At 46.3% G+C, this 23,695-nt stretch overlaps 1 protein-coding gene across 6 annotated transcripts in view; it reads left to right on the forward strand.

Annotated features, from left to right (window-relative positions):
* LOC135907720 (serine/threonine-protein kinase 31-like) overlaps positions 1–23,695 on the forward strand; it is a 326,396-nt gene that overhangs the window by 69,373 nt on the left and 233,328 nt on the right. For all 6 annotated transcript variants that reach the window (XM_065439440.1, XM_065439441.1, XM_065439442.1 and 3 more), the window contains 2 exons: positions 8,110–8,184; positions 11,560–11,727. In XM_065439440.1, coding sequence (XP_065295512.1) covers positions 8,110–8,184; positions 11,560–11,727 — 243 coding nt within the window. The remainder of the gene's footprint in view (positions 1–8,109; positions 8,185–11,559; positions 11,728–23,695) is intronic.

A 23,695-nucleotide genomic window follows, 5' to 3' on the forward strand; every position in this document is an offset into this window, starting at 1 on the left:
CCGTTGCCGCCAGAATACAGAGGTGCGCTATGCCGATCCAGGCATTGGTGCAGCAAGTCTAGCCTATATCCATCTATTTCTCCGACCACATTGCTACCTTCATGACAATCAAGAACTGGGAGTGGAGCGTTTCTTGAAGAAGTGAAGAATAAAAGGTTGTAACTGTACATACATGTCTTGCTCGAATTATTTGCCTCAGTGTATAGAAAAGCCGAAACAGCTGAAGAGCTGCACTCAAATTTCGCATTAGGAAATAACGTAATCGTCAGCATTTTTTTTACACAACAAGCATTTACTGATCATTTTAGTAGCCGTCAGGTCAATGTCTTATAGCGCGCGACGTTCGCGTCTCCCGGTCTCCCCTTTCCCGTGGAACTGGTGGACCTGCTCTCTCTTCTGCTGCGTGTGTGGGGCGGTGCAGACTGCGGTTTTGTTGTTGCTTGCCGTTGCCTTTGTGCGCATCAACGATATAAGTGTTTCTATCGGTTCGTTCGTGCGAGTTCCCGTCACCAGAAAGGGGATGGACGACGGCAAACAGAAGTGCAAAACGATATCAATCGAGCAGAAGGTGGCTAGCTGAAAGCCGTCGAGTCTGGCGTGGGGAAAAAAAAAAAAAAAAGTTGCCGAAGCTTTCGGCATAGCGTTGAGCACGCTGTCAACAATTTTGACCAGCAAAGAAGCTGTCAACGGTGCCGTTTCACGTGGCCTAAAAGGCAATGGAAAGAAGCTGCGAGCCCCCGCTTTCAAAGCTGTAGAAAAGGCGGTCTTCAAGTGGTTTTTGGACGCAAGAGCAAGACAAATGGCACTCGTGTGAATGGGGCACTGTTGCAGAGCAAAGCGAGGGACTTTGCATGCATCATGGGGCACGATGATTTTTTGGCAAATGTCGGCTGGCTGCAGCGTTTCAAGGAGCTCCACAATATAATTGGCAGGGCTGTCAGCGGGGAGGTGCAGTCTGTCGACCGCGAAACTTCAATGGCGTGGGTCCAGACAAACGTTGGACAGCTGCTTGAAAAATACAGTCCCAAGGATTTGTTCAACGCAGATGAGATAGCCCTGTTCTACCAGATTTTGCCGCAAAAAACCTTGGCCTTCAAAGGTGAACGCTGCCAGGGCGGAAAACAGAGCAAGGCCCTCGTAAACGTGTAGCTTTTTGCCAACATGGATGGGTTATTAGAGGTGCCGCTCCTCATGGTAAAAAAATGTGCGTTGCCACGATGCTTCAAAGGCTAATGAAAGCTCCAAGTGAGTTATCTGTCCAACCGTAAGGCTTGGATAACAAGAGAAATTTTAGCACAATGGCTGTGAGAGTGGGACGAGCGGCTGGGCAAGCTGAACCGCAAGATATGCCTCGTGCTAGACAACTGCACGGCCCACCACACTGCCGTTGTGCTCAAAAACATCGAGCTATGCTTCTTGCCACCAAACTGCACTTCAGTTGTGCAACCTCTCGACCAAGGAGTTATCATGAAGTCGGGCTACCCCAAGCATGTGATCGACCGGATTCTGCTCAATATGAGCATGAAGCATAAGTCCACGATGACTTGTACATGGCGATCAAGGTGCTGCAGGCTGCTTAGATGGCTGTACCGGCAAGCACTACTGCCAATTTCTTACGGAATGCCTCATTTGGCATCAGCAGCGGTAGTTACAGTGAAAATCTCGGTGCTGCCACCAATGAGGGGGCCGGAGCGACCAAGCCCTAGCGTTGTGGGACGCTTTCCTTGACGCTGGCGTTGTGGCCGACTGCGGCACCTTCTGCACGTACGTCAGTGCCGACGCATACGTCGTGATGACGGAAGAGCTAATGGAGTTGGAAATTGTGCGCGTGCTGACAGGGGTGGCTAATGACAGTGGCGAATGTGTCGACGACAGCCTGGAGGCTAATATTGGCGAACCCGATGTACCGACACCCGCACAAGCGCTGGATGTGGCAGACATGCTGCATGATTTCTTTGGCAGTCACGATAATGCCGAGGACGGACTTGAAATAGCGGCTGCAGCTGAAAAGGCCATAATTCGCCTGAAGAAGACACTGCAAAAATCTACCAAGGGCTTTTTTTCTGCGAAGTGAGCCGCCAGCTTGTGTGCTGTTGATTGATCATTGATGAGCCGTTTGGCGTGAATAAAGTAACAATTCCTAGCTGTCTTTTTTTCGCTTGTTTTTTTCCAGTGCGACTGCCGTTTTCTTTTTCGCGTGGCGGGCTGGTGTGAGATTTGGTGGTGAGTGCATCCTCTCTTGCGTGCTAATTATGGATAGAAATGGATAGTGGCCATAACAAACTGATGGTTACAACAAAATAATTACGACCCCCCCTTCAACTTTCTTATAAGAACGTTTTACTGTATATTCAAAAAACTTTTTGGGAACATAGTGGGCTCAGATTTGTCATCTGTTGGTTGGTGTTAGTGATCTGCCATGTTTGAGACGTGTGAAGTGGGTGAGTTATGTGAATTTGCCTTTTCTAGCTATCTCTTGCTGTGTAGAGCTAGCCTAGTTATTTAACTCATGCAAACTGTACATGAGCCTTTTGTAGTTAACAAATGTAAAATAATGGATGTATCCAGATCTAATTATAATCCTTGCACTTACCACTTTAACAACGTTCCCTTAGATTTCATTAGGTCATATAAATATTTTGATGTACACATTACAAATAAATTGGACCTTTAATGTAGAGTACGCCATTAGCGTTGCTAATTACATGCTTGGGTACGGCCGGCACAGCTTTTCCAAAGCACCGTCTACTTTCAAACTACAGCTCTAGAAGACATTAATACGCTCGAAACTTACATGTGTGTCTGCAATATGGGATCCCAGTTGTATTATTCTTACTTCACGTCAACTAGTACAAAATAACTACTAGTTTCATTCTAATTATAACCGTACGACAAGTATAACCTCAATGAAAACTAGCATTCATTCTACTAGCTAACCGCTGCAATGTCACCCGTCTTTCGCTATTTCATAAAATTTTCTATTGTACCACACTTCATGACAACTTCATACTGCGAGCTCAGTACACTTCAATCTGCATCGATCATCGCAGTAAGGTAGGAATTCATTCATGTTACACAAAGGCTTTCTTTCAATCTTTCATACCCCGTACATCTCGGGAATGGAATCACCTTCCCTTAAGTATCAAAGCCACCACCGGTAACAAACTTTTTTGCTAAACGATTGTATAATCAGGAGAATCATTATGTTACCAGAACTCACTGCACTTGTTTATTTGTTTGTTTCCATTACTACTTTGTAACAACTCCCCTCTTTAATACCATGTGGCCCTGAGGGTACATTAATAAAAAAATACAAAAATGAAATGAAGAGTGACTGCCAGTTTCAGTCAACGTGAAGTATCATTTCCTCAAAATTGCGTTGAGCATTTTGCACGTTTTAAAGTTCTTTCCATTTTCATGTAACAAATTACCATTGTGAGGAAGGATGTGATACTTGGTGGTAATGCCTGTCAAGCTGATTTGCAAAGAGCAGATGACAGATTTTGTGCATTAGCAAGTAGGGACTTGCTACATTCTTTCTCTTCTGGTCGTCGTGGCTATAATGACTAGAAAAGAAACAAGTTGGGGCTCAACATGTTACTTTTCCGATTGTTGCAAAATGCCCCTAAAAGCAAGTAAGCTTGTATGTCAAATTTTAGCATTCCCGCCCGGTATGATACAAAACTTTAGACTGATGCTTTCCTTATAGGGCTCACATCCCTCTGTCTGATAAACTTGCAAACGTTTCGTGCTGAGACACAGTTCAAGAGGACCTGTTGTCAATATGATGACCGTTGAGTTTGCTGTGGCTTGGCATGGGCAACTTGCAGAGCAATAATCTCTTTTGTCCACCTTGCTGAACAGAGGAATGATGAAGCCATGACAAATGTGCAAGCAAAAAAATGGTGAAATAAAAGTTAGTCCAATAAATGAACAAATCACAATTCATATGACATATCACTTACATATCACATACCAACACGACACTGATTAAAGTAGCGATGCGTGCTCCAAATTAGTACCTTGATTGTATAGCAGTGGCCACTTTTCATAAGTTTTTGGGAAAAAAAGGCAGTTCCTGGCTTTTCTGTCCCTTGAAAAGTGATGACACTAGTGATGCGTGCTCTGAAAGGTCGTTTCAGTTGTATACCAGCACCATCCTTCGCTTGCCTCCAGTCCAAATTAACTGGTACAGGTGCAGTTTAACGCTGTATTAATGTAGGTTTGCTGCCATAGGGCTATGTGCATTTTTTAAGGGATAGAGTAGGGAGGTCGAATTTCTGAATTACGGGGAGCTGAATTATTGAGCTTTTACTGTATTGAAACTGTCTGTTCACTGTTATTGAATACCATAACACCAGAATTTTTAAAGCAAACTTTTTTGCCTCTTCCTTCCACTTTTGCAGTACTGCTGCTGCTGCTATTGTTGTCTTGCACGCCTTGTTGGGAGGTGGTTCAGAGTGTGTATATACAGTAAAACCTCGATATAATGAACTTCAATATAACGGAATTCTTGATACAATGAAGTATTTAGCTTTTCATAACCTCTTGTCCCTAGAATACCATGTATTTAGGACATATAACTAAGTGCGTTTGTAAGCGATTTTAGTAGAACAAAATTTTCAATGCCGCCGCAAAGAAATCCCGGGACAATAAATGGACTTTTGCAGACGTAGATGGTCAAATCATTGAATTTCAAGTGGCTGCTTACAAACGGCACCTCAAATTGTTCACCACATGACAAGAGCGACCACCGAATTGAAGCTGCATCATGTTCCGTATAAAGTCCAAATGCGATGAGGTACTATCATGCCCTGTGTACTGTGTGCTTTAGGTGATAGGGAAAGTGTGCGAGGGTGAGGCAAGAAAGATGGTGGCTTCATGAGTGCAGCTGTCCCACAGCGAGCAAGGGGAAAGAGTGGGAGGGGAGCAAGCTCGTGGTAATGTGATGAAGCGATGAAGGGGAGGGGGGTGGGTAAGTTGGCGTGTATCTCGGCCATTGCTGCACATGGCTGAAAGCACAGTTGAGCGCATACGCAGCCGCACGCCCTTCTTTAGAGGTAAACTGTCGTGTGTTCAAAGAGTGGGTGTGCCAAGATAGCATGGCATTATGTAAGCTGTCTTCCCGCGCAATATATTGGAGATTGCGTAATCTCGAGTTTCGGTGAATCAACATTAATTGCTTTCTCATTCAAATTTGCTTTTTCACTAGCCCAATAATTTGGGAAATTCTGCGGCCCCTTTCCATGAAAGAAAAATCGATTGGCAACTGTACTTATTTGCATAGAAAGCCCAATTTCAATACAACGGAATTTCGATATAACGAAGGAAATTGCCGATTTTACCAACTTCTATATCAAGGTTTAACCGTACGTGGCAGGAGCTTGGCAGATAGGAAAGACGACGCGCAAAACACGCTTGGCCCTTTCCATCGTGTCACATGTGCACAATGACCTCTGGAGCTCCCTGGGTGTCGCAAGATTAGTCTCTTGACAGCTGTAATTATCCATAGCCCGCCATGGTAGCTATGGTAGCTACGGTAGCTATGGTGTGTGGCTACTGAGCACGAGGTTGCAGAATCAAATCCCGGCCACGGCGGCCGCATTTTGATGCGGGTGAAATGCGAAAACACCCATGCACTTAGATTTAGGTGCACATTAAAGAACCCCAGGTGGTCAAAATTTCCGGAGTTTTCCACTACGGCGTGCCTCATAATCAGAAAATGATTTTGGCACGTAAAACCCCAAAATATAATTTAAAAAAAAAATTATCCATCACCCCTTAAAAAGCATTGCAAAAACTACAGTGCTTGTCTTTCTACTAACATACAAGTCCAGAGGGGATGTAGATAATGCTGTAAAAAAGAGAGGGGAAAGGAGGCAGAGAATGGGTAGAACCGATGCAGTCGTGAAACGAGTGAATAACAGCCTTGCCACTGTCGCAGTTCCCATACAGGTAGAGAGGGAGGGAGAGGGAAAAGATGATGTGAGAAGGCAAGGAAATTGTAGTTGCGGGCAAACTGAAGGTACGGTACGTTACGCTTCTGCTATTTCTGAAAAATAAACACCATGCAAATTTGTCGAGTGGACATGCAGGGCATGCAGACCGAAAAGCCACATTAATACAACTGTAGAGTCTTAGGCAGTAATATGAAAATAATCACACGCCAAATCAACACTTGTGTGCCCGCTACAATAGCATACTGCTCTGGGATTACTTGAGGTCTCGGGTTCAATTTGACCAAGGCAGCCGCATTTCGATGGGAGCAAAATACAGAAACGCTAGTGCACATATATTTAGGTGCATTGAATTGAATTGAATCCCATTGAATTTGAAGGTACGTTTCCATAAGGATGTTGAATTACTGAGCAGGTCTAAAAAATTGACTGGTGACTGTAACTGAATTCATCTTTGGCTGGCGTCTTGTCTATGAGTTATGTTACGGGAAATGTGACTTGCTCGTTGAAACTGATAATGTAAATTGCATGTGTTTTAAATGTATATTTGTTTGTTTCTAGTACTTTGGATATTCCAAGCTCTGAAATTTGAACTGAAGTGAATATAGAATTTTTCAACATATTGAATATTCTCACAACCCAATGTTTTTAGTGATGTTTCCTTAAAGGGCCCCTCACCAGGCCCCATAGCGAATTTTGGTTATACGCTGGAAGTTGTGTGTCTATACGGAGTATTCTGCCACAAAGATTTTTCGAATCAGCTCATTAGTAGCCGAGATAGAAATATTTCAGTGGCGCGAACCCATGATTTCAGTAGACGAGCTCCACTGCCCATCAAGACACTCTCTCCACTTGGCCTGTCTAGCCTCGGCAAGCGAAATTCTTTCCCTGGGTTCTTCCATACTGGACCTTGAGGATTGCGTGACGCATGCATCACGGGCCCCACCTTAATTTTTTTTTCTCCTTGCTTTTTTTTTTTTGGTGCTACTTCCATTGACGGCGTTGCGCACAAGCTGTTCTGATTGTCTGGTTTTGCGCAGCGGACGATTTTGCTTGCTGTGCACAAGGACACATGACTAGCGGTATAATACAGTGCTACACGAATACTGAGGCAGAACAAGCGGATCGCAGAGCGTGATCATGCGCTGGAACACAGTAGAAAAGGCATACTTTTGGTACCTGTGCACGTGACTGCACGACCATTGGAAGAAGTAGACAAAGCAGAAGTACATCTCTCTTGCTTCAGTGCGAAGTAAAGTAAAAAATTTGCAGACATTCCATTTGTGTGTTTTATTATTTCTCTAAACTTCAATTCAAGCAACAGATTACAGAAATAACAGATGTTGGCTTGAATAATTCTCAAAGTCCTGTGTCGCCACGAGTGACGTCACACTGCGGACACAAATGCGTAGGCGCAGGTTTACGAGTACCTCACTGTCCGGCTTCGAGTTTGGTTGCCGTGAGGGAAAGGGAAAATGGTGTTCAGATTGAAATTTCAAATCTTTTAGCGGTGCGTAGCAATGTAATGCTTTGCAAACGCGATCATTCGCATATTGCATGCTCTGTGCTTATCAGCTCAAAATGGCCAGATCTGGTGAGGGGCCCTTTAAACCTGAGAGTGAAGCTAGGTCATTGAACACCCATTGACCTGTACACTATTTTGTAAGCTATTCTGTAAGCTCCAGTGACCTCTATGCCATTCACAAGTAAACAATTTCTTTTTAAATATTAGAGTTGTGCATCTCCTATAGGCAAAATTTCATGCTCCCTGAATTCTGCAGAAAAGTAAAGCATGAAAAGAAAAACTGCTTTTTTGAATTCTGAATGCACAACCCTAAAGGTGTTCCCTGTGCACTTGGTGGTCAGCGAATATGACGTTAGTCCCAGCATGTCGTCTCGGCGATTTTTCAGTGTGCAGCGGTTGCTGCTAAATCTTGGAGGTAATTTTGGTGCGACACACACCCTAGATCATGCATCAATTTCAGCAAGTTTTAATGATGACATATTTGCAGTGTCCATATATTTTAGTTGCAATGTAACTTTTATATAAAAATACTTGTTTATTTATTTATTTCGTGTTAGTCGTAAGTGTTTGTGAGTGCTTTGGTGGCTTTCTCTTATCAGATGTAACTTGTTTTGTTTCCTCCTTTAGGTTTATGCTGCTAAGTTCTCTGAAGATGGGCAATGGTACCGTTGTAAAGTTTTGCAGAAGATTGACAATACCAAGGCAAGTCTACATAGTATAAAATAGGATTCAAGTAGATGACCAACCACAAATTTATTTATCAGTCCTGCTCAGCACAAGAGCTTATGCTCTTCACTTGTCCCCTTAGCGCATTAGAGTGATGTCAGATTCTTCTTTTCATATTTCACACAATGCCCCGCAAACTCTATTGTGCACTGTGTACACTAATTGTATCAAAAGCAAGAATGCTGTGAAAGTAATATTTAAAATGTGTAGCATGCATCTTGGAGCAATTCTGATCAGACCTTGCCTGCAAGTTTGAATAATACAATAAAACCTTGATGTAGCAAACCTCGATTTAATGAAATTCACGATGTAACAATCTATTTTCATTTTCTGATCATTGTTGCATTGAAAACCGTGTATTTAATTTCACAATTAAACAAATTAAGCTTGTGACAGTTTCAATTTAACGAAGTTTTCGGCCATTTCAATTGTGTATTTGAGCCTGTATGGCTAGTAAGTCTAGCAAAAAACTATGTCGGCCGAGGCAAAAGTTATTTCGAGCGTCCTTCTGCATGAAAAGTTTGAGCAGCAAAACTGTGTGTGCACTGGAACACAGTGAGCAGGAAATACTGCTGCGCCATTTATTGCATTGGGAAACAGCTCGAAGAAACTAGAGCTGACGATTCTTTCTGCAAAAAAGGGATGGTGAGGGAGTGAACGTGCAGTAATGTGGTCAAGCATGTGCTAAGGAGGGGGGGGGGGGGGGGGTGTAGGAATGTGCGCTTATCTGCCCCGTCTCCTGGCGCGCGTCTGTGCTAGGCCTCTGCAGAAAGTCAAAATGGATGGTGCCTTCAGGCACATTTTGTTGTTCACGAGCTCAGGACCAATATTCGTATCTTTTTACACTTTTGTTTTCAATTTGTGGGCGCCATCTGCGGGCACTAAGTGCGGTCAGCTATGGCCTTCAATATTTACAGTGCTGCGCGAAGTGTAAGAGTTGTAGGTCGTAAGGAGGAACTTGGGAGGAACTAGGCGTGCAGGGTTTATTTACATATATTTACATTAGAACAAGCGATACATTCGACAGTCTAGCATGGCTCCCAAATGGAGCAAGCAAGACGAAATATACAGCATGCGAGCACGATACTCCAAACACACTGCTTGTCGAGCATGAGTATGGGCATGAGCACACAGCTCATGAGCACAGAGCTGCTTATAAACACTGTCCTCCCTAGATCCCTAAGTGAGGGAAAAACGGCAGTTCCCCCGCCAATTCGTAGCATCCAAAGTCAGCGTAGTTGACCTGCCTTTTTGGAGGAGGTGGGCTCACACACACACGTACGCACTGGTTTCACTGCCCCCACCGAGGTGAGACGGTCTTCGCAGAACTGTGTCTTGCCGAAAGGAGGTTTTCTCTTACTCCCCAAGCTGACCCCCGCAGCGTGGCCGCCGGTTCTCCATTGTCTTGCGTCCTGAAAGATGCGTGGGACGTTGCCGCCAGATACATTCCCTTGGGAACTCCCTCGCTCCCCAAAGACCGGGTCGGTGGTGGCGAGTTCACTAAGAATAGTTGGTCCGCCGATCGCATTTAGTCATAGCGGCGCCGAGGGGTGTTGACGCGGCACCTCGAGGTCCCTACGATACGAGTCACCGCCGCGGGTGTTGAAGGCTTCCATGGTCTTTTCGAGGAAGCTCACCATGCTTGCAGCTGCAGCTGGCTGAGAAAACTTTGTATGTCGGCACCTCTGCAGGCCGTTCCTAACAGAAGCAACACACGAAAATCTCGGACGCCGTGAGGAAACGTCGATGCATTGCTCTCGGTGTGATCTGCACCCCGCTTGCTGGCATACATAACCATGCTCATATGGCCCGGCCTTCTTGCGATTTCTTTATAAGTGCTTACTAACAAGATACTATCCACCCGGAATGCTCTAGGAATTTGTAAAGCTGTTTTTAAAGCTGAAACTTTCAAACCTCGAATTAATGAAATTTGCAATTTAACCAAGTTTTTCACTGGGAGTACGACTTCGTTATATCAAGGTTCGACTGTATTTGTATAGTGTTTCAGCAAAACGAGTTAGGTCGGCAACTGCATTTTTGCTTGGTTCGCTTCTTGTATTGTTGTGAAATGTACATTGGACGTGTACCATATTGACCCGCATAATGATCACACTTTTTTGTAAAAAAAATTGAAGCAAATTCAGGGGTGCAATCATTACGCGGGTTAGATTTCCCACGAAAAGAAAATTTTTTTCCATCCCGCGTTTTCTGTGGGATGACAACAGGTCAACAAACAGGCGGCTGCCATAGTCTGCCGCTGTAAAAGTGTGGGACACGAAAACAAAAATGGCGGCCGGAGGAGCAAGCTGAATGCGTTTTTTTTTTTTCCTTCTCTTGAGTACATTACATACATTGAAAGTTTTTTCCATGTCAGTAATGAATAATATTGTTAACATCGGCAAGTTTGCGGCAATAATGTGCCCATGTCCATTTTGTGGGGACCGAAACAGAGATGGCTGTGCTTAGCTGCCAGGGACATAGAAACACATGGTGGGCATACTGCGAAAACTGCGGCATTTGTCTTCACTATTATCCTAATATGGCACATTTATGCTAAGGGCGGGCGAATATATTAGCTGTGTTAGAAGCGTTGGCACATGAATAGGGTACACTTCTAATGTATCAGTGTAAACGTGGCTACTAGCGTTGCCGTTTGCGATTTGTTGCTTGCCCACAAGTGCAGACGAGAGGAATCGAAAGGTACCTTTTTGATGTTGTTGACCGCAACCATTATAATGTCTACAAATACTAATAAAGCCGAGGCAAGTTTGGTTGTAGCTTTTTTTTTTTCATGGAAGTGTGGAAAGTGATGAAAGGAATAAAATGAGGCATCTGCTTAAGAATGTTTGGTGCGTGCAGACCGCTTGGTATGTCTTGAATAGTCGTTTGCGTAGCGTTTGACAGATGGTAAGCGCGATCATCATTAGCTAGACTTGGCACACAAGATATTGCTGCGGCAAGTTTGGGGTGCGATGATTACACGAGAAAGGAAAAAAAATCGAATTTTGACGACAAAATTAAGGGGTAGATCATTACGCGAGTGCGATGATTATGCAAGTAAATATGGTATCTATCATGTGATCGGCAAGGTACTTTCGAGGTATGCTGGACCTGAAATAGTTGAAATTCTCATATCCAATGTTCCTCTAGAAAGTTTTTGCACGGAGTTTATGTTTTGTATACTTGACAAAACTCGCTAAAGAATTGAAAATTCTTAATCCAATCTGCAGCTGCAAGCTTTTCATGATTTGAGGATTGAGGTGGTGAAATACTGAGCCATACATTCACTATGTCTTGTGGGAAGTGTGTAAAAGTTGCTCGTCCATTAGCTTTTCTGATGTGTATATGCAGAGCTATATTCAGTACCTGGACTATGGTAACTGTGAGGAAATCAGGCACGGCCCAGACTTGGTGAGCCTTTCTGGTGAACTTGCCCTCATACCTCCGCTGGTCATCTTCTGCTGCCTTGATGGCCTGCAAAGCTTGAGCAAAGATGATGATCCTGCCCTTTATAACAAGGTACGTACATGTGATAACATCTGCTCCATCGAGTTTGTATTTTTGGATTATGGAGCATTGCAATAACTGCTGATTGCACCCGCCACGAGAATGCAGTGTGCTGCCATCAATGAAAGACTTGTCAAAACACTCATTCTAAAAACCAGGGCCGGCCCCCTGCACTTTGGCCTCATTCGGCTTCAGTGGCTTTGTGCCAGCCGTGGAAGCGAATGGCTTAATTTGGACAACCTTCCGTGTCACAATTTGTTACGTTCCCGAAAAAGACGGGAACACTGTGCAAACATATTAAAAAGCATTTATCCCAAGAAACAAGTATAACTAAGAAATGTTGGAGTAATTTTACGCGCCATAAATCCTATGCCATAATCGCCATAATCCTATAAATCCTAAGCTAGTTACATGCATGCACAACAAACTAGACCTTAACTTATACTGTTCTTCAGTTCTACTAAACAAGTAAGCACAAGAAATCAAAAGCGACATAGGCTTCGTCCTCCGGTGTCAGTGATGGGGTTTTGGCTCTCTGCTGAGACCATCATTGCACAAGACACGTTCCTGGCCAGTCGGGCATCATGCTGCTGACATGGCCAGGCGGATGTCTCCGTGGTACTGGACTCTGGCCCATGACGCAAGCTTGGGGCTTTACCGAGCCTGTGAAGCAGTGCCATGACAACGTAACTCGTGCTCAGGATCTAGATGTTTTGCTGGCCACCTCCAGGTCGTTCCCTCTCCGGTCCGGGTCCTTGACAGTGCTCCTTCACCTCTCCAAAGCGCAGATGGAGATATTTCTGCCTGGTTCAGAGTCCACATAAGCAATGCTCTTCTCCAGAGTCTTTGGCTTCTTATTCTTTTCTCCTCCCTCACTCGTCAGGTAACACATGTCCCAGCTGCTTTCCTTTTTCTCTTCTTTTAGTAAACGCTCCAAACATTGTTTTGCTGACTGGCGTTCTTGTCTTCTTCCTACCTTCAAGTGTTTTTAAAGCACATGCTTAGCGCTGTCAATTGTGACACTCAGACCGTAGCGAGCGCAGAGCTCTGTAAAAGAGCAATAGCAGCGCTAGCATCCAATGAAAACAAAGTAACCACATCGTCATAGTCATGAGCAGAAGCCTTATGAGAACAACTGGAATGCCGGATGCTTCATTCTGATTTGTGTCTATTAATGTATTAGCATCCTTTTAGTACTTCGTGCACTTTCCAGGGTCTGTCTGTCTGTCTGTCTGTCTACAAAAACTTGTGCTAATGAAAGTGAGAAAAAAATTGCTCGGTTAAGGTGCATATATAGTCCGACGTAGCGTGACGTAGTGCACATCCTACGTCACGTTGGCAAGAACGTCTATAGTTGAAAGCATTGGCACAGCCAACATAATTGGACCAGCCAACGCGGCGTGATGTTGAGATGGATCTTGCTCCATCCGCGCGTTTGTCGCGCCGACTGTGCCGAGCCACACTGTTTAGCGCAGAAAAAAAAAAAAAAGGTGCCCATGCTGCTTCGCAACTGTCGCAGGCAGCTGTTCAAAGCGTTGCGTGGGCTGGGGATCGTTCTGCGCATGCTCCGAAGAGAACAACTGACGGCGCGCGCGTTAAGTCTAGAGGGGACAGCATTTCGGCTGGTGCAGTGCAAGTGCCTTAACGTGACTAGCCGCACGCAACGCTCGCCGCGGGAACTACGACTGCGCTCTAAAATGCTCTCTCGAAATGCATTACAACCTGCTGTGACATTGGTCTCCGTTGTACTTTTGCAGATGCATCGCCTGCACGCTGCTGAGTTCCACTATACGCATAACTGGCGCCCAAATACGTATCCTAGCGACGCTTTCTTTTGAGTAATAGCCATGAATTTCAAGGGCTATGCTTTTTGGTACTGGGAGCACGGCCGCCATGTTAACCTTTTGAGGGTAGATTTCTTTCGCCATATGCTACTGCACAGGGTCGACTTCTTTTTATTGCAGATTCCAATTCTTCTGAGGGACCTATTTCGAAAAAAAATTACTTACTTTTTCTAGGGTGACCATAAAGTGAGAAAAAAATATTTTGCATTGGTATATATGTACTGTTTATTCATGAATAACTACAATAAAAAATAAATTATCCACCGGGTTGAAATAAATAAGAGGCAGAAAAACATGAAATCACCATTGATTAATTTGACAGTATTTACTAGATATTAACACATCCCCAAATTGAAAGCACGCCCACATTTATGGGCTCAAAGTGGGAAACTATCAGTGAAATGACATTAGTTTCCTAAATGAAGCAAAATCAAACATGCATCTGATTCCTTAGCAAGAATAATGTAGCATGCCTCCGTACAGTGGAACCACGATGATACGACTTTCCTGGGACCATTCGAAAACGTTGGTAGTATAATCCATGAGTCATATAATCCGACCAACTAAAATTGTCTATATAATACACGGTTTTTGGGAAAGAGTTGTGAAGAGTTCACGTGGTCGTGACTTCAAAGAACACAGTAGCAATACTGTGAACGACAAAACTAACTTTTATTGGGCGAACCTGTGCCCACAAAACAGGCTACACTTACAGCACAACGATAGCAGCGAAACACGGCTGGCGATCGTCGAAAATCTGATCAGCGGGCCAAGCGCGTCGGCTTTTATAGATCAGTCGTCGAATGTTCCAGAGTAACGTTGGGACCTGCGTGTCTTCCACAAAGTTCTACACTATTCGCGTCGTGCATAGATGCAATCAGATTACACAAGTTGCGGTGAAAGACAGTGGACGGAACCATCGATAACATTCCAGAAACTTCTTTTACATGCAGGCGCGTCCTGCGCTGTGCGATAACATTTGTTAGGCGGCGAAACATGGTCGCCCGATAAAGATAAGTACACGCGTCAAGAGCTTCAATTTGAGCTATAGGCTAATACATTACAGGACTTGGAAATGAAAACCTCGAAAAAAGTTAGTGCAAAAAAGATACTGCATTGCAGGTGCAAATCGCACTTTATTGGAAATTTAGTATACCATGCACCATGTTCCGTGCCTGCCAGAAGGCTAAAACGTTTTCTCATGCTTTAAAAGAAATTGGTCAATTTCTTGCACTTTTTAAGGAACAGTGCAAGAGCTGTCTTTCAAGTGCAGCAATGTCCGCAAGGAGATTGCCTGCACTCCGAATGTTGTTGGTGCTATCCATCCCATCTGCAAATGTAGGCGCAAGCAAGGCAGCATCTATGGCTAGGTGGCAGCCAGGAGTGTTGGCATGGTGCGAAGAATTGTGCGAGACCGGAAACCCAACGGCAGACATGAGAACTTTGGTATGCTTGCGTGTATACAAAGCTTTGAACTTCGAGCGTGAACTGCATATGGGTTCATATCTGATACAATCTGCTGGCTTTCCAGTGGCTAATCGGTTCGATCTTCACACATGCTTTCGTGCTTTCCATAAGGTCTAGGGTGGTATTCTCAGGTGCTCACTTACAGAGATTGCTTCACTTTCGTGAGACTCGGGAATGAATGTGTTGTAGTTTGCGGCCGACAGCACTCCTGGCGCTGTACGAAGATAGAGAGCTTGGCACAGCGGCAAAAACACTCACTGGAGCCGGCACTGCTGAGAGGAAGCACCAAGAGAGAAAGTGCTATGAGATGGAAATGAGATGGCATGAAGATGAGTGATGGTTGAGCTACGTGAAGAGGTGGAAGGGAAACAAACAATGAGAGGGCAGTGAACATGGGAGAAGGAAAAAGGAGGCTAGGAGGGAGCCCGGAAACCAGCTGGAGCTTTCTGCATGTGAAGGGGCACTCTGCCCTTCCTGACGGAGGGAACGTCGCCATGAGGGAGCTGCCAGAAGATGGTGGTGCTTCTTGCGCATGCTCTGTGGGTATCACAGTGTTGTGCGAGGTCGAACCTCGTAGCCGACATCTCTTTGCGGTCATTGTTGTTTTGGTGGTATCGCAGCAGCGTTGCCGAGCAACTTCGCATTCCAAATGCCACACACCATAGTCAACAGTAGACCCATGTTGCATGCCAGCACTGACTTCGTGTCACGTTCGATGACACGAACAATGTCTAATTTTTCTTCTATGCTGAGCACCCCGCATATTTTTTTTTATCCGAGCTTTGGCCATAACGCAAATCTTTGCTTGCATGACGCCACAATGCTCCCTGGCACGGCGCCGAAATGGTGTTGACGTGGCTTCACGCACAAACGCACAGGGCGCTTGGAGGCCATTCTGATCTCTGAGGCTTGTTGTTCTGCCGGGCCACCCGATGGAGGCGACATAGCGCCGTGTTTGCGCGACAAAAAGTGGAAACACTACATGTCAACCAATATGTACGCAATAAGGTGGTATGGTTTATGCGGATACAAAACTCATTATGTTCAATGGCCACTGAGCCGGGGATTTGACTTTACTACTTTTAAAACTAAACTACTGTTTAAGCGGGTACAGTTTAACGAGGTTTTACTGTATTGCCGTTAAGGTCACCCGGACGACGGGACACGTGGGGGCCCACAAGGGAAGTAACGACGTGGCGCATGGTCTTGCCATCTGACAATCTGGAGTTCTACCTTATCGTCTTCAACCTCTGTTATGCGGGTCTGCCGATCTTGGTGACCATCCCTATGCAGATTTAGCGCCGAACTCTCACTTCGAAATTGCACAAATACGCCGCTTCCTCTAGTACACTTACAGGGAGAGACTCGGAACATCTCAGTCCTCCTCCCACCTTTGAGGACCTCGCCGTCAGCTGAACCCAGGAAATACTCATAAAGTACTTGCCGATACAGCCAGTACCCGTGACATATAATTCACAAATGCAGACGTTGGCTCACCAAAAGAAGGGCATTGACGCCTCTGTCCCCCGAATATGCACCTTCTGCCACTCCATATGAGAAGCCAACTCACAGCATGTCATTTTACACTGTCCCGCATTCAATAATTATTGAGACGACAGCAATATTTTTCTACATTGCCATATTGAAGCTTTATAGAATGACATTCTCGAAACCCCCGATTGTCTAGTAAAGTTAGCCCGCGTTGGCGTTGCCAGCAGCCTGGCTCGTGCGATTTAGTGCGTCTACCTCTCCTTCGTATACACCTCCTCTCCCTCTTCTTAATAAAAAATAATTCATTCACTCATTACATAATGCCCATCGTCATCACTCTTAGACTGCACTTTGTTGCTGTCTGTGAAGATCTACATATCCTCCGTGCAGCCCATAGTGTGTTTGATATTTTTCATTTATCAAGCAACTTCGCAACAATCGCAAATTATAGATTGTAGCCCATGCCTAGACTAACCGCTTCTGTAGTTTATCCTGAGGTGCGTACGATTCTCCAAAACGCCAAGGCTACATCACACGACTTGTTGCTGCTAGCTTAATATATATAAAATAACATCATTTGAATGTGCTTTCGTAATCAGACTGAAAGTGGCACATGTCATTGTGAGCTACCGTTTTTGCTTTAATATCTTCCTGAGCAGGCTGTACATAGGTGTTTTTACAGGAGATGTTGTGCGTTCAATGCACTCACTTTAACTATATCGCTTCCTATACACACTCGTGCTATTGGAGTCACCAATGGTGTCACCAGTGGTGCTAGGCTCGTGAATGCCCACCAATCAGTTTGAATTATCTGACAAAGGCCAATATTTGAATTTCAATTACAAAAACTTTGGGCCATAGAAGGCCAATTTCTCGATTTCACTAACGAAAACTTTGGCCCATAGAAATACATGGGTGCCTGCTGGCACCTTCAGCCGGGATCGAATTAGCTGAAAAATTGAATTAACTAGAGTCTAATTAATGGAAGACGACCGTATTACTTCCTAATTAGTGCAAAGTAATATGCAGTGGAATATGGTCACATGCATGCAACGTTGAGCATAAAACTATTAAGGCAGCTTTAAAAAAAATTTTATTGTCTTGATGTGAACACATCTGAGCAAATATATAAATTTAATCTCTCTATCATGTTTCATCATTGTTCCAGGCTTCCCGTGAGCAGGGAACTGAAGGTAACATTTTGATACAACAAAAGTTGGAGATACCTTCATGAAAAATCTTATTTGTCTCTTGAACCTTTCGTAGGTCACATTTTATCAAGAAATGCATTTTCCCAGGTTCACATTTTACAGCGATGCTGTTGGCCTTAATTGGTTGTGATTTTTCGCGGCAATGTCCTCACGGGAAAAACAAGCGATTGAAGCAAAAAGTGCCTACATTTTTTTTTGTATCATGCGTACAACATACAGCACAGTACTCATTTCAATAACGAACAAGTGCAAAACAAGCATCCAAACCACATAATAGATTAGAGGGCGCTTCTGCTAACAATATGAAACACATAGTGCCCCCCACATATGTTTCCCGGTAAGGATTGCTGTAGCACAAACTGCCGCTCATTCCAGCACAGGGGAAATCTGCATGTCCACATTCTCCTGTGGCTGAATAATGGACCGGAGGAGGAATTGAGCAATAAAGCGTTGCATACTACACTCCCCTCAGCAGTTGTTGGTTTCAGCCGCTTTGCTAGACATCCATTTTCACAGGGCCGGGATGGCGAGTCAATTTTTTTTATTGTAGATTTCAATTCTTCAGCGTGACTTACTGTGAGAAAAAAACATAGATAATTTTTATGGGTATACATGGTGTATTGTTGAGTACGTGGATAATCTAGCATAATTCATTTTTGTGCAAATTTTATAAAATTCGATCGACTTATATTTATGTTTTGATATAGGTTTCACACAACTCGGATCTCTAATTAGGAATGTTTCATTTCATTTTGCATTTCTATCTTGTGGCCTCCAAGCCATATCCGTGCCAGAGATGAAGGGCCTAAAGAATGGAGAATGAAGTGTGTCAAGGGACGTCGATGCAGCGCAACTCCCTTCCCTACTCGAGGCCTTCAATGGCGTCTGGCGCAGTGGCATTATTCCTGCTGACTGGAAAGAGGCGATCGTCGACCCTATTCTCAAGCGCGGCAAAGCTGCCACGAGCGTCAGCTCCTATCGCCCAGTGTCGCTTACTTCGGTAGCCGGCAAAACTCTGGAGGCCATGGCTTTGCGCCGCCTTGAGTGGATTGCCTCCGCCCTCGACGCTTTCGCCCCTGAACAGAGTGGTTTCCGGCGACTGCGGTCAGCAGCTGACTCGCTCGCGGACGTCGTGGCTACGCTCGAGCATGCAGCAAGTCGCCAAGAAGCCGGATATCTCGTGCTGCTCGATGTGCAACTTGCATTTGATGGTCTCCCTCACACCACCATCATTCAAGCCCTCCGTGAGCTACGTGTCACCGGCCGCCTCTTTGACTACATCGCGGCCTTTCTCAGTGACCGCACGCTCAGAGTGCGCGTTGGCGACACGCTCAGTGCCCCTCGCAGCGTGACCTCCGGGGTTCCCCAGGGCAGCGTGATCAGCCCATTTCTTTTTGAGGCGACAACGCAATGTGCACCTCAGCAAGACTACCTGACTACATCCCCAAGATGACAGCCCACGAAGTCCGCGTGGCGATCTACGCCGATGACATTGCACTGTTCGCGTGCGGGCCCACAGCCCTCGGCTTCCAAGTGCGAGAATCCCTGCAGTCGGCGATCAACGCCGTCGATGAATATCTTGCCAGCATAGGGCTGCAGCTCTCGGCGTCAAAAACTGAGGCGTTGTTAGTACACCCCCGTGCTCGTGCGCGCTTCGAAATGCCTTGTCTCACGCTGCGCGGAAGCCCCCTCCCGTGGCAGAGAAAAGTGCGCTATCTCGGACTTGACATCGACTGCCGGGTCAACTTTAACGCCGCCGTCTCCCAGCTCTGCAAGAATTCTAAGAAGGTGGCTGGCGCCGCACGCTCCCTGCTCGCCCGTGGTCGTGGTTGTACACCGCAACTTGCGCTTCGAGTTTACAACTCTGTCGCAACAACGCGAGCACTCTATGCGCTTCCCCTCACGAACGCCAGAGCCGCCAACTGGAACGCCATCGACATGGAGCACCGCACCGTAATTCGCCAACTTTACGGGCTTCCTCGCAACTCGCAAGTTGGAGCAACTCTCGCCGAAGCGGGAGGCTGGCCGCCCTCACTTCGCGCACGGAAGCAAGCGATGAACCACATTGAGCGCCTTCAACGTTCGCCGCAGGGACAACGCCTCGTTTGTCGCCTCCACACCCTCGAGGGCTCGGGCATGGGCCAGCGTGCCACCAAGTGCAGTGCACTCGTCGCGTCGACGCCGCAACTCCTACCTCTGCCGGTATCGCTGCACGCCTCCGCGCTACTGGATGTAAACACCACGGTGCCAGGCGTCAAGTCCAAGCGTCGAACAGCTGTTTGTGCTATGCAGCAGGAAACGGCCGCACTGCTACACGAGCGCCTAGGGGGCCGGCTGCTCGTTTACACCGACGGCTCCGTGGCGAGTGATGGTTCTGGTGCTGCAGCGTGCATGGCGCCGGATATTTGCGCTACACGGCAGTGCCGCCTTCGTGTTGTGTGGTCGTCGACGGTGGCCGAGCTTGCTGCGATCGACCTAGCAGCTGATCTCCTGCTTCAACAGCGCAGTGTTGTTTCTGCCGCGATCCTTTCGGAATTGCGCGCGGCACTGTGTATGCTGGCGAAGGATTACCTTGGACCTCCGTTGGTGCAGCGCGTCGGCTCAAAGCTCCGCCATCTCGTCAGCCAGGGCTGCCATCTGGCGTTGCAATGGGTTCCAGCGCACATCGGCCTGCTAGGGAACGAAGCCGCGGACGCTCTCGCAAAGCAGGCTCACTCCCTGCGCTTCCCCCTAGCTACCTCGGTCAGCGGCTTCGACGTGGCCAAAGCAACCATTCTGCGAACGCTCCGTGCGCAGCACCCGGACCAGCGCGTCGCCGTGGTTGCGTCACTTCGACTCCTCCCCCGCGTGGGCTTCTCCCGGGTGGACCGCTCTTTCCTGCTTCGCCTGCGCGTCGGCTGCTACAGGACGGCTGCTAGAACGCACAGGCTGCAGGGACTTGGCGACCCCGCGTGCAGCAACTGCGCCGATTTGGAGACGCTTGACCACTTGCTACTTCGCTGCCCTGCCTTCGATGTGGAGCGCACGGACTTGTGTACAGTCTATCGGCGACTGGGACTGACTTACGATACGGCGACCGCGCTGCTATTCCCTGCAGCCCACTCGTCCATCGTGAAGCACGCTCTTTCGGCACTGCTAGACTACTGCAATGCGACGCACTTGAGAGCGCGGCTGTGAGCCCCGCACTCACATTTTTTTCCCCCTTGCCACGTTCGTCTCGTCTTTCTCTCCTTCATCCTTTTCTTCCCATTCCCCCTTCCCGGTGCAGTGCTGTTGAGGTGTCCTCCTGTGAGAGACAGACTTCTTGCATACCTATTCTACTTGAAAATGCGCATTTAACGAACCCATTTAGAGCATTGCCGACACCTTATCCATACCATACCCCTGATTTCCCCTAGAAATAAACAAGATGCCTTGTTTAGCTCACCGAGAACACCGGAGAAACAAACTGCAAATCTCGTAATATCCCCTTCTAACAGCATAACAGCATAACAGCATAACATTTGCAAACGCAACCTTTTTTTGCCATTACTGTGTAGTGGTACAAGGAATAGACAGTGAACATTAGGCTTTGAGTAAATTGCACATTCTGCTCACTTAAGGTACATCCATTCCATTTCTCAGTGAAATGTATCGCTTCAAACGATCGCTTTCACGAAGGTGTTGCCCTCTTTGACATCCCTTCAAAGAGGGCCTTCATGAAAGCGAAGTGGGGGCTTTCGGTACTAATCGCAAAAGATTATTTCTTCCCTTGTAATGCTTGGGCCCAATAATTATCCTTTGCAAGTAATCTGAGCGCGATTCAATACATTTATTGAAGAAACGTAGCACGGCTCACTGTACAATTAATGGATATTAGTTACTATGTATTTACGATGGGTCACTATAAAATTCAGAGGCATTCTCCCGCCTTGACCTGCCTTTTATACGGAGTCTCCAGCACCTTGGGATAAAATTGATTGAAATAGCTCATCTTGGAAAATATTTGCTTCTGTATGCATTTCGTTTTTATTCGTATTTGAGAATGTCTCACTGTGAGTTTGAAGCATTTTTTCCAATATATCCTTTTTTTTTTTCACTTTGCATTTTATTAACTCCTCTATTCTGTTTTCTTTTTGAATAAAACTCTACCCCTTGCTATTAAAGCTGGATTAAGTCTTTTTTTTTTATTAACATGCTTACTAGAGAGTGACACCATTGGGCGACATGGTGTCAGCCCGTCTCTTGACATAAAACAATGTTCTGTGTTGCTCAGGGAATTTCGCAAAGGCACTCGGGGAAAACCTGGAAAACTCTGGGAATTTGGAAATGTCAACTTGGTAGACACCCTGGTGTTGCTTGAAACAGGAACTTGAGCTCTGCACGCAGCACCCAGGAAAAATCTTAAAAGAATTTATTTACATGATTACGGCCTGTTATGACTGTATCAGGGGCGAAGCTTTAGAATCGGTAAAGGTGCACTGCGTGTTGTGGCGAATGCACTCACAAATCCAAGACTCACAATTCGAAGACAAGAGGGCAAACAGTTTGCAAATGGCTAAGGCAGCTGACAGTCTCATGGAGCGTGATTGGAGGCTGTTCCAGTACAAGCCGTCACAGCTTCCGACTGAACAAATGGCCAGCGACCTTGCCTTTCAGACGGCTGTGAACCTGACAGCTCTGCATGGAATGCAGCCCAGAGTGTTGATGGCTGCAGCTGTCACGCCGTTTCAATCTCCGCCGGCAGCAGCCTACTATTGGCCATTTTATCCTGTGGCAATCGAGCCATCGTACCATCAAAACTACCTTCATGGACTGACTATTCATACAAGGCCACCTCTTGTAGTGTCGTCAGAGGGATACCAATAGCGTGCCTTAGGAGATTTACCTGCTGTCAACGCGGAGGTGTGGGTCACCTAACTTGTGATTGACCTACGGGTCGGCGTACTGACCCGCCCCACTACTATGAATACAACGGAATTGTGCATTTTCTCTCGCAGCATCTGGGAAACGGGAGGCAGTAGGTGCTAGCCCGTTGGGCACATATGTGACTGTGCTGCAGGCAGCGGTTTCAGCCGGCAGGAAGGAGCCCCTCCATGAGGTGCAAATCGAACACTATATTCGAAGCCCTCCTGGATGCAGACTGAAGCTTGAGCTTACTTGAAATGCCTGGGTAAGGTAACAAAGGAGATGGGTGCCAAGCTCAGGACACGGGTGCATGCACTCTGGCAACAAGTTGGTCCCAGTCTACTGCATCAAGATCCACTGGGCTACCTGTAGTTGCAACCAGCACTTCCTGTGTGGGCCAGACCTATGTCAGGACTTTGTTCTCAGTAGGGACTTTTTAAGTGAAACAGGTATCTCTGTACATGTAGCACTAGGCGGATGGACTATCTGCACCAACCCGCAATGCATTGTGCCATTCGCTAAGTGCGTCAAGGGTCCAGCCACAGTGCTTGCAACAGAGCAAGTTGGAGTATCGTATCACTTGCATACCATCTTCTGAAAGGTCCTTGGAGCTACTGACCTAGGGAGTAGCATTCATACCAAAGAGGGCAAGCACCATGCTGTAGCAACAAAACTACAGCCAAGCATGAAGGAAGTGCTTGACGACATTAGCCATTTGCTCACTAGAATTTGTGGGTGCACTGCCCTCGCCCAGCACTGCATAGACACGGAGGATAGTGCACTGGTGAAATGCAAGCTCCGTCAGTGAATGCTAAGAAGCAGAAAATCATTCAAGGCTGCATACACGACCTCTAGAGCAGGGTCTTACTTGCTCTAGAGAGAATACCTCGTGAGCGGCGGTGATAAGCTAAGAGCAGCGCCAATCAAGATAGAAATCAACTTCCGCCGCCCCTGCAAGAGAGTGCCGACAAAAGGAAAAATCACATTTCGCACGCCTCCGTTGCGATCACGCGGCGGAACCGAAACCGCGTTGCCGCTGAGAGCAAGAATACCTCGCGAGCGGCGATGATCAACAAGCTA

Source organism: Dermacentor albipictus, chromosome 1, assembly GCF_038994185.2.
Source record: "Dermacentor albipictus isolate Rhodes 1998 colony chromosome 1, USDA_Dalb.pri_finalv2, whole genome shotgun sequence".
NCBI lineage: Eukaryota > Metazoa > Arthropoda > Arachnida > Ixodida > Ixodidae > Dermacentor > Dermacentor albipictus.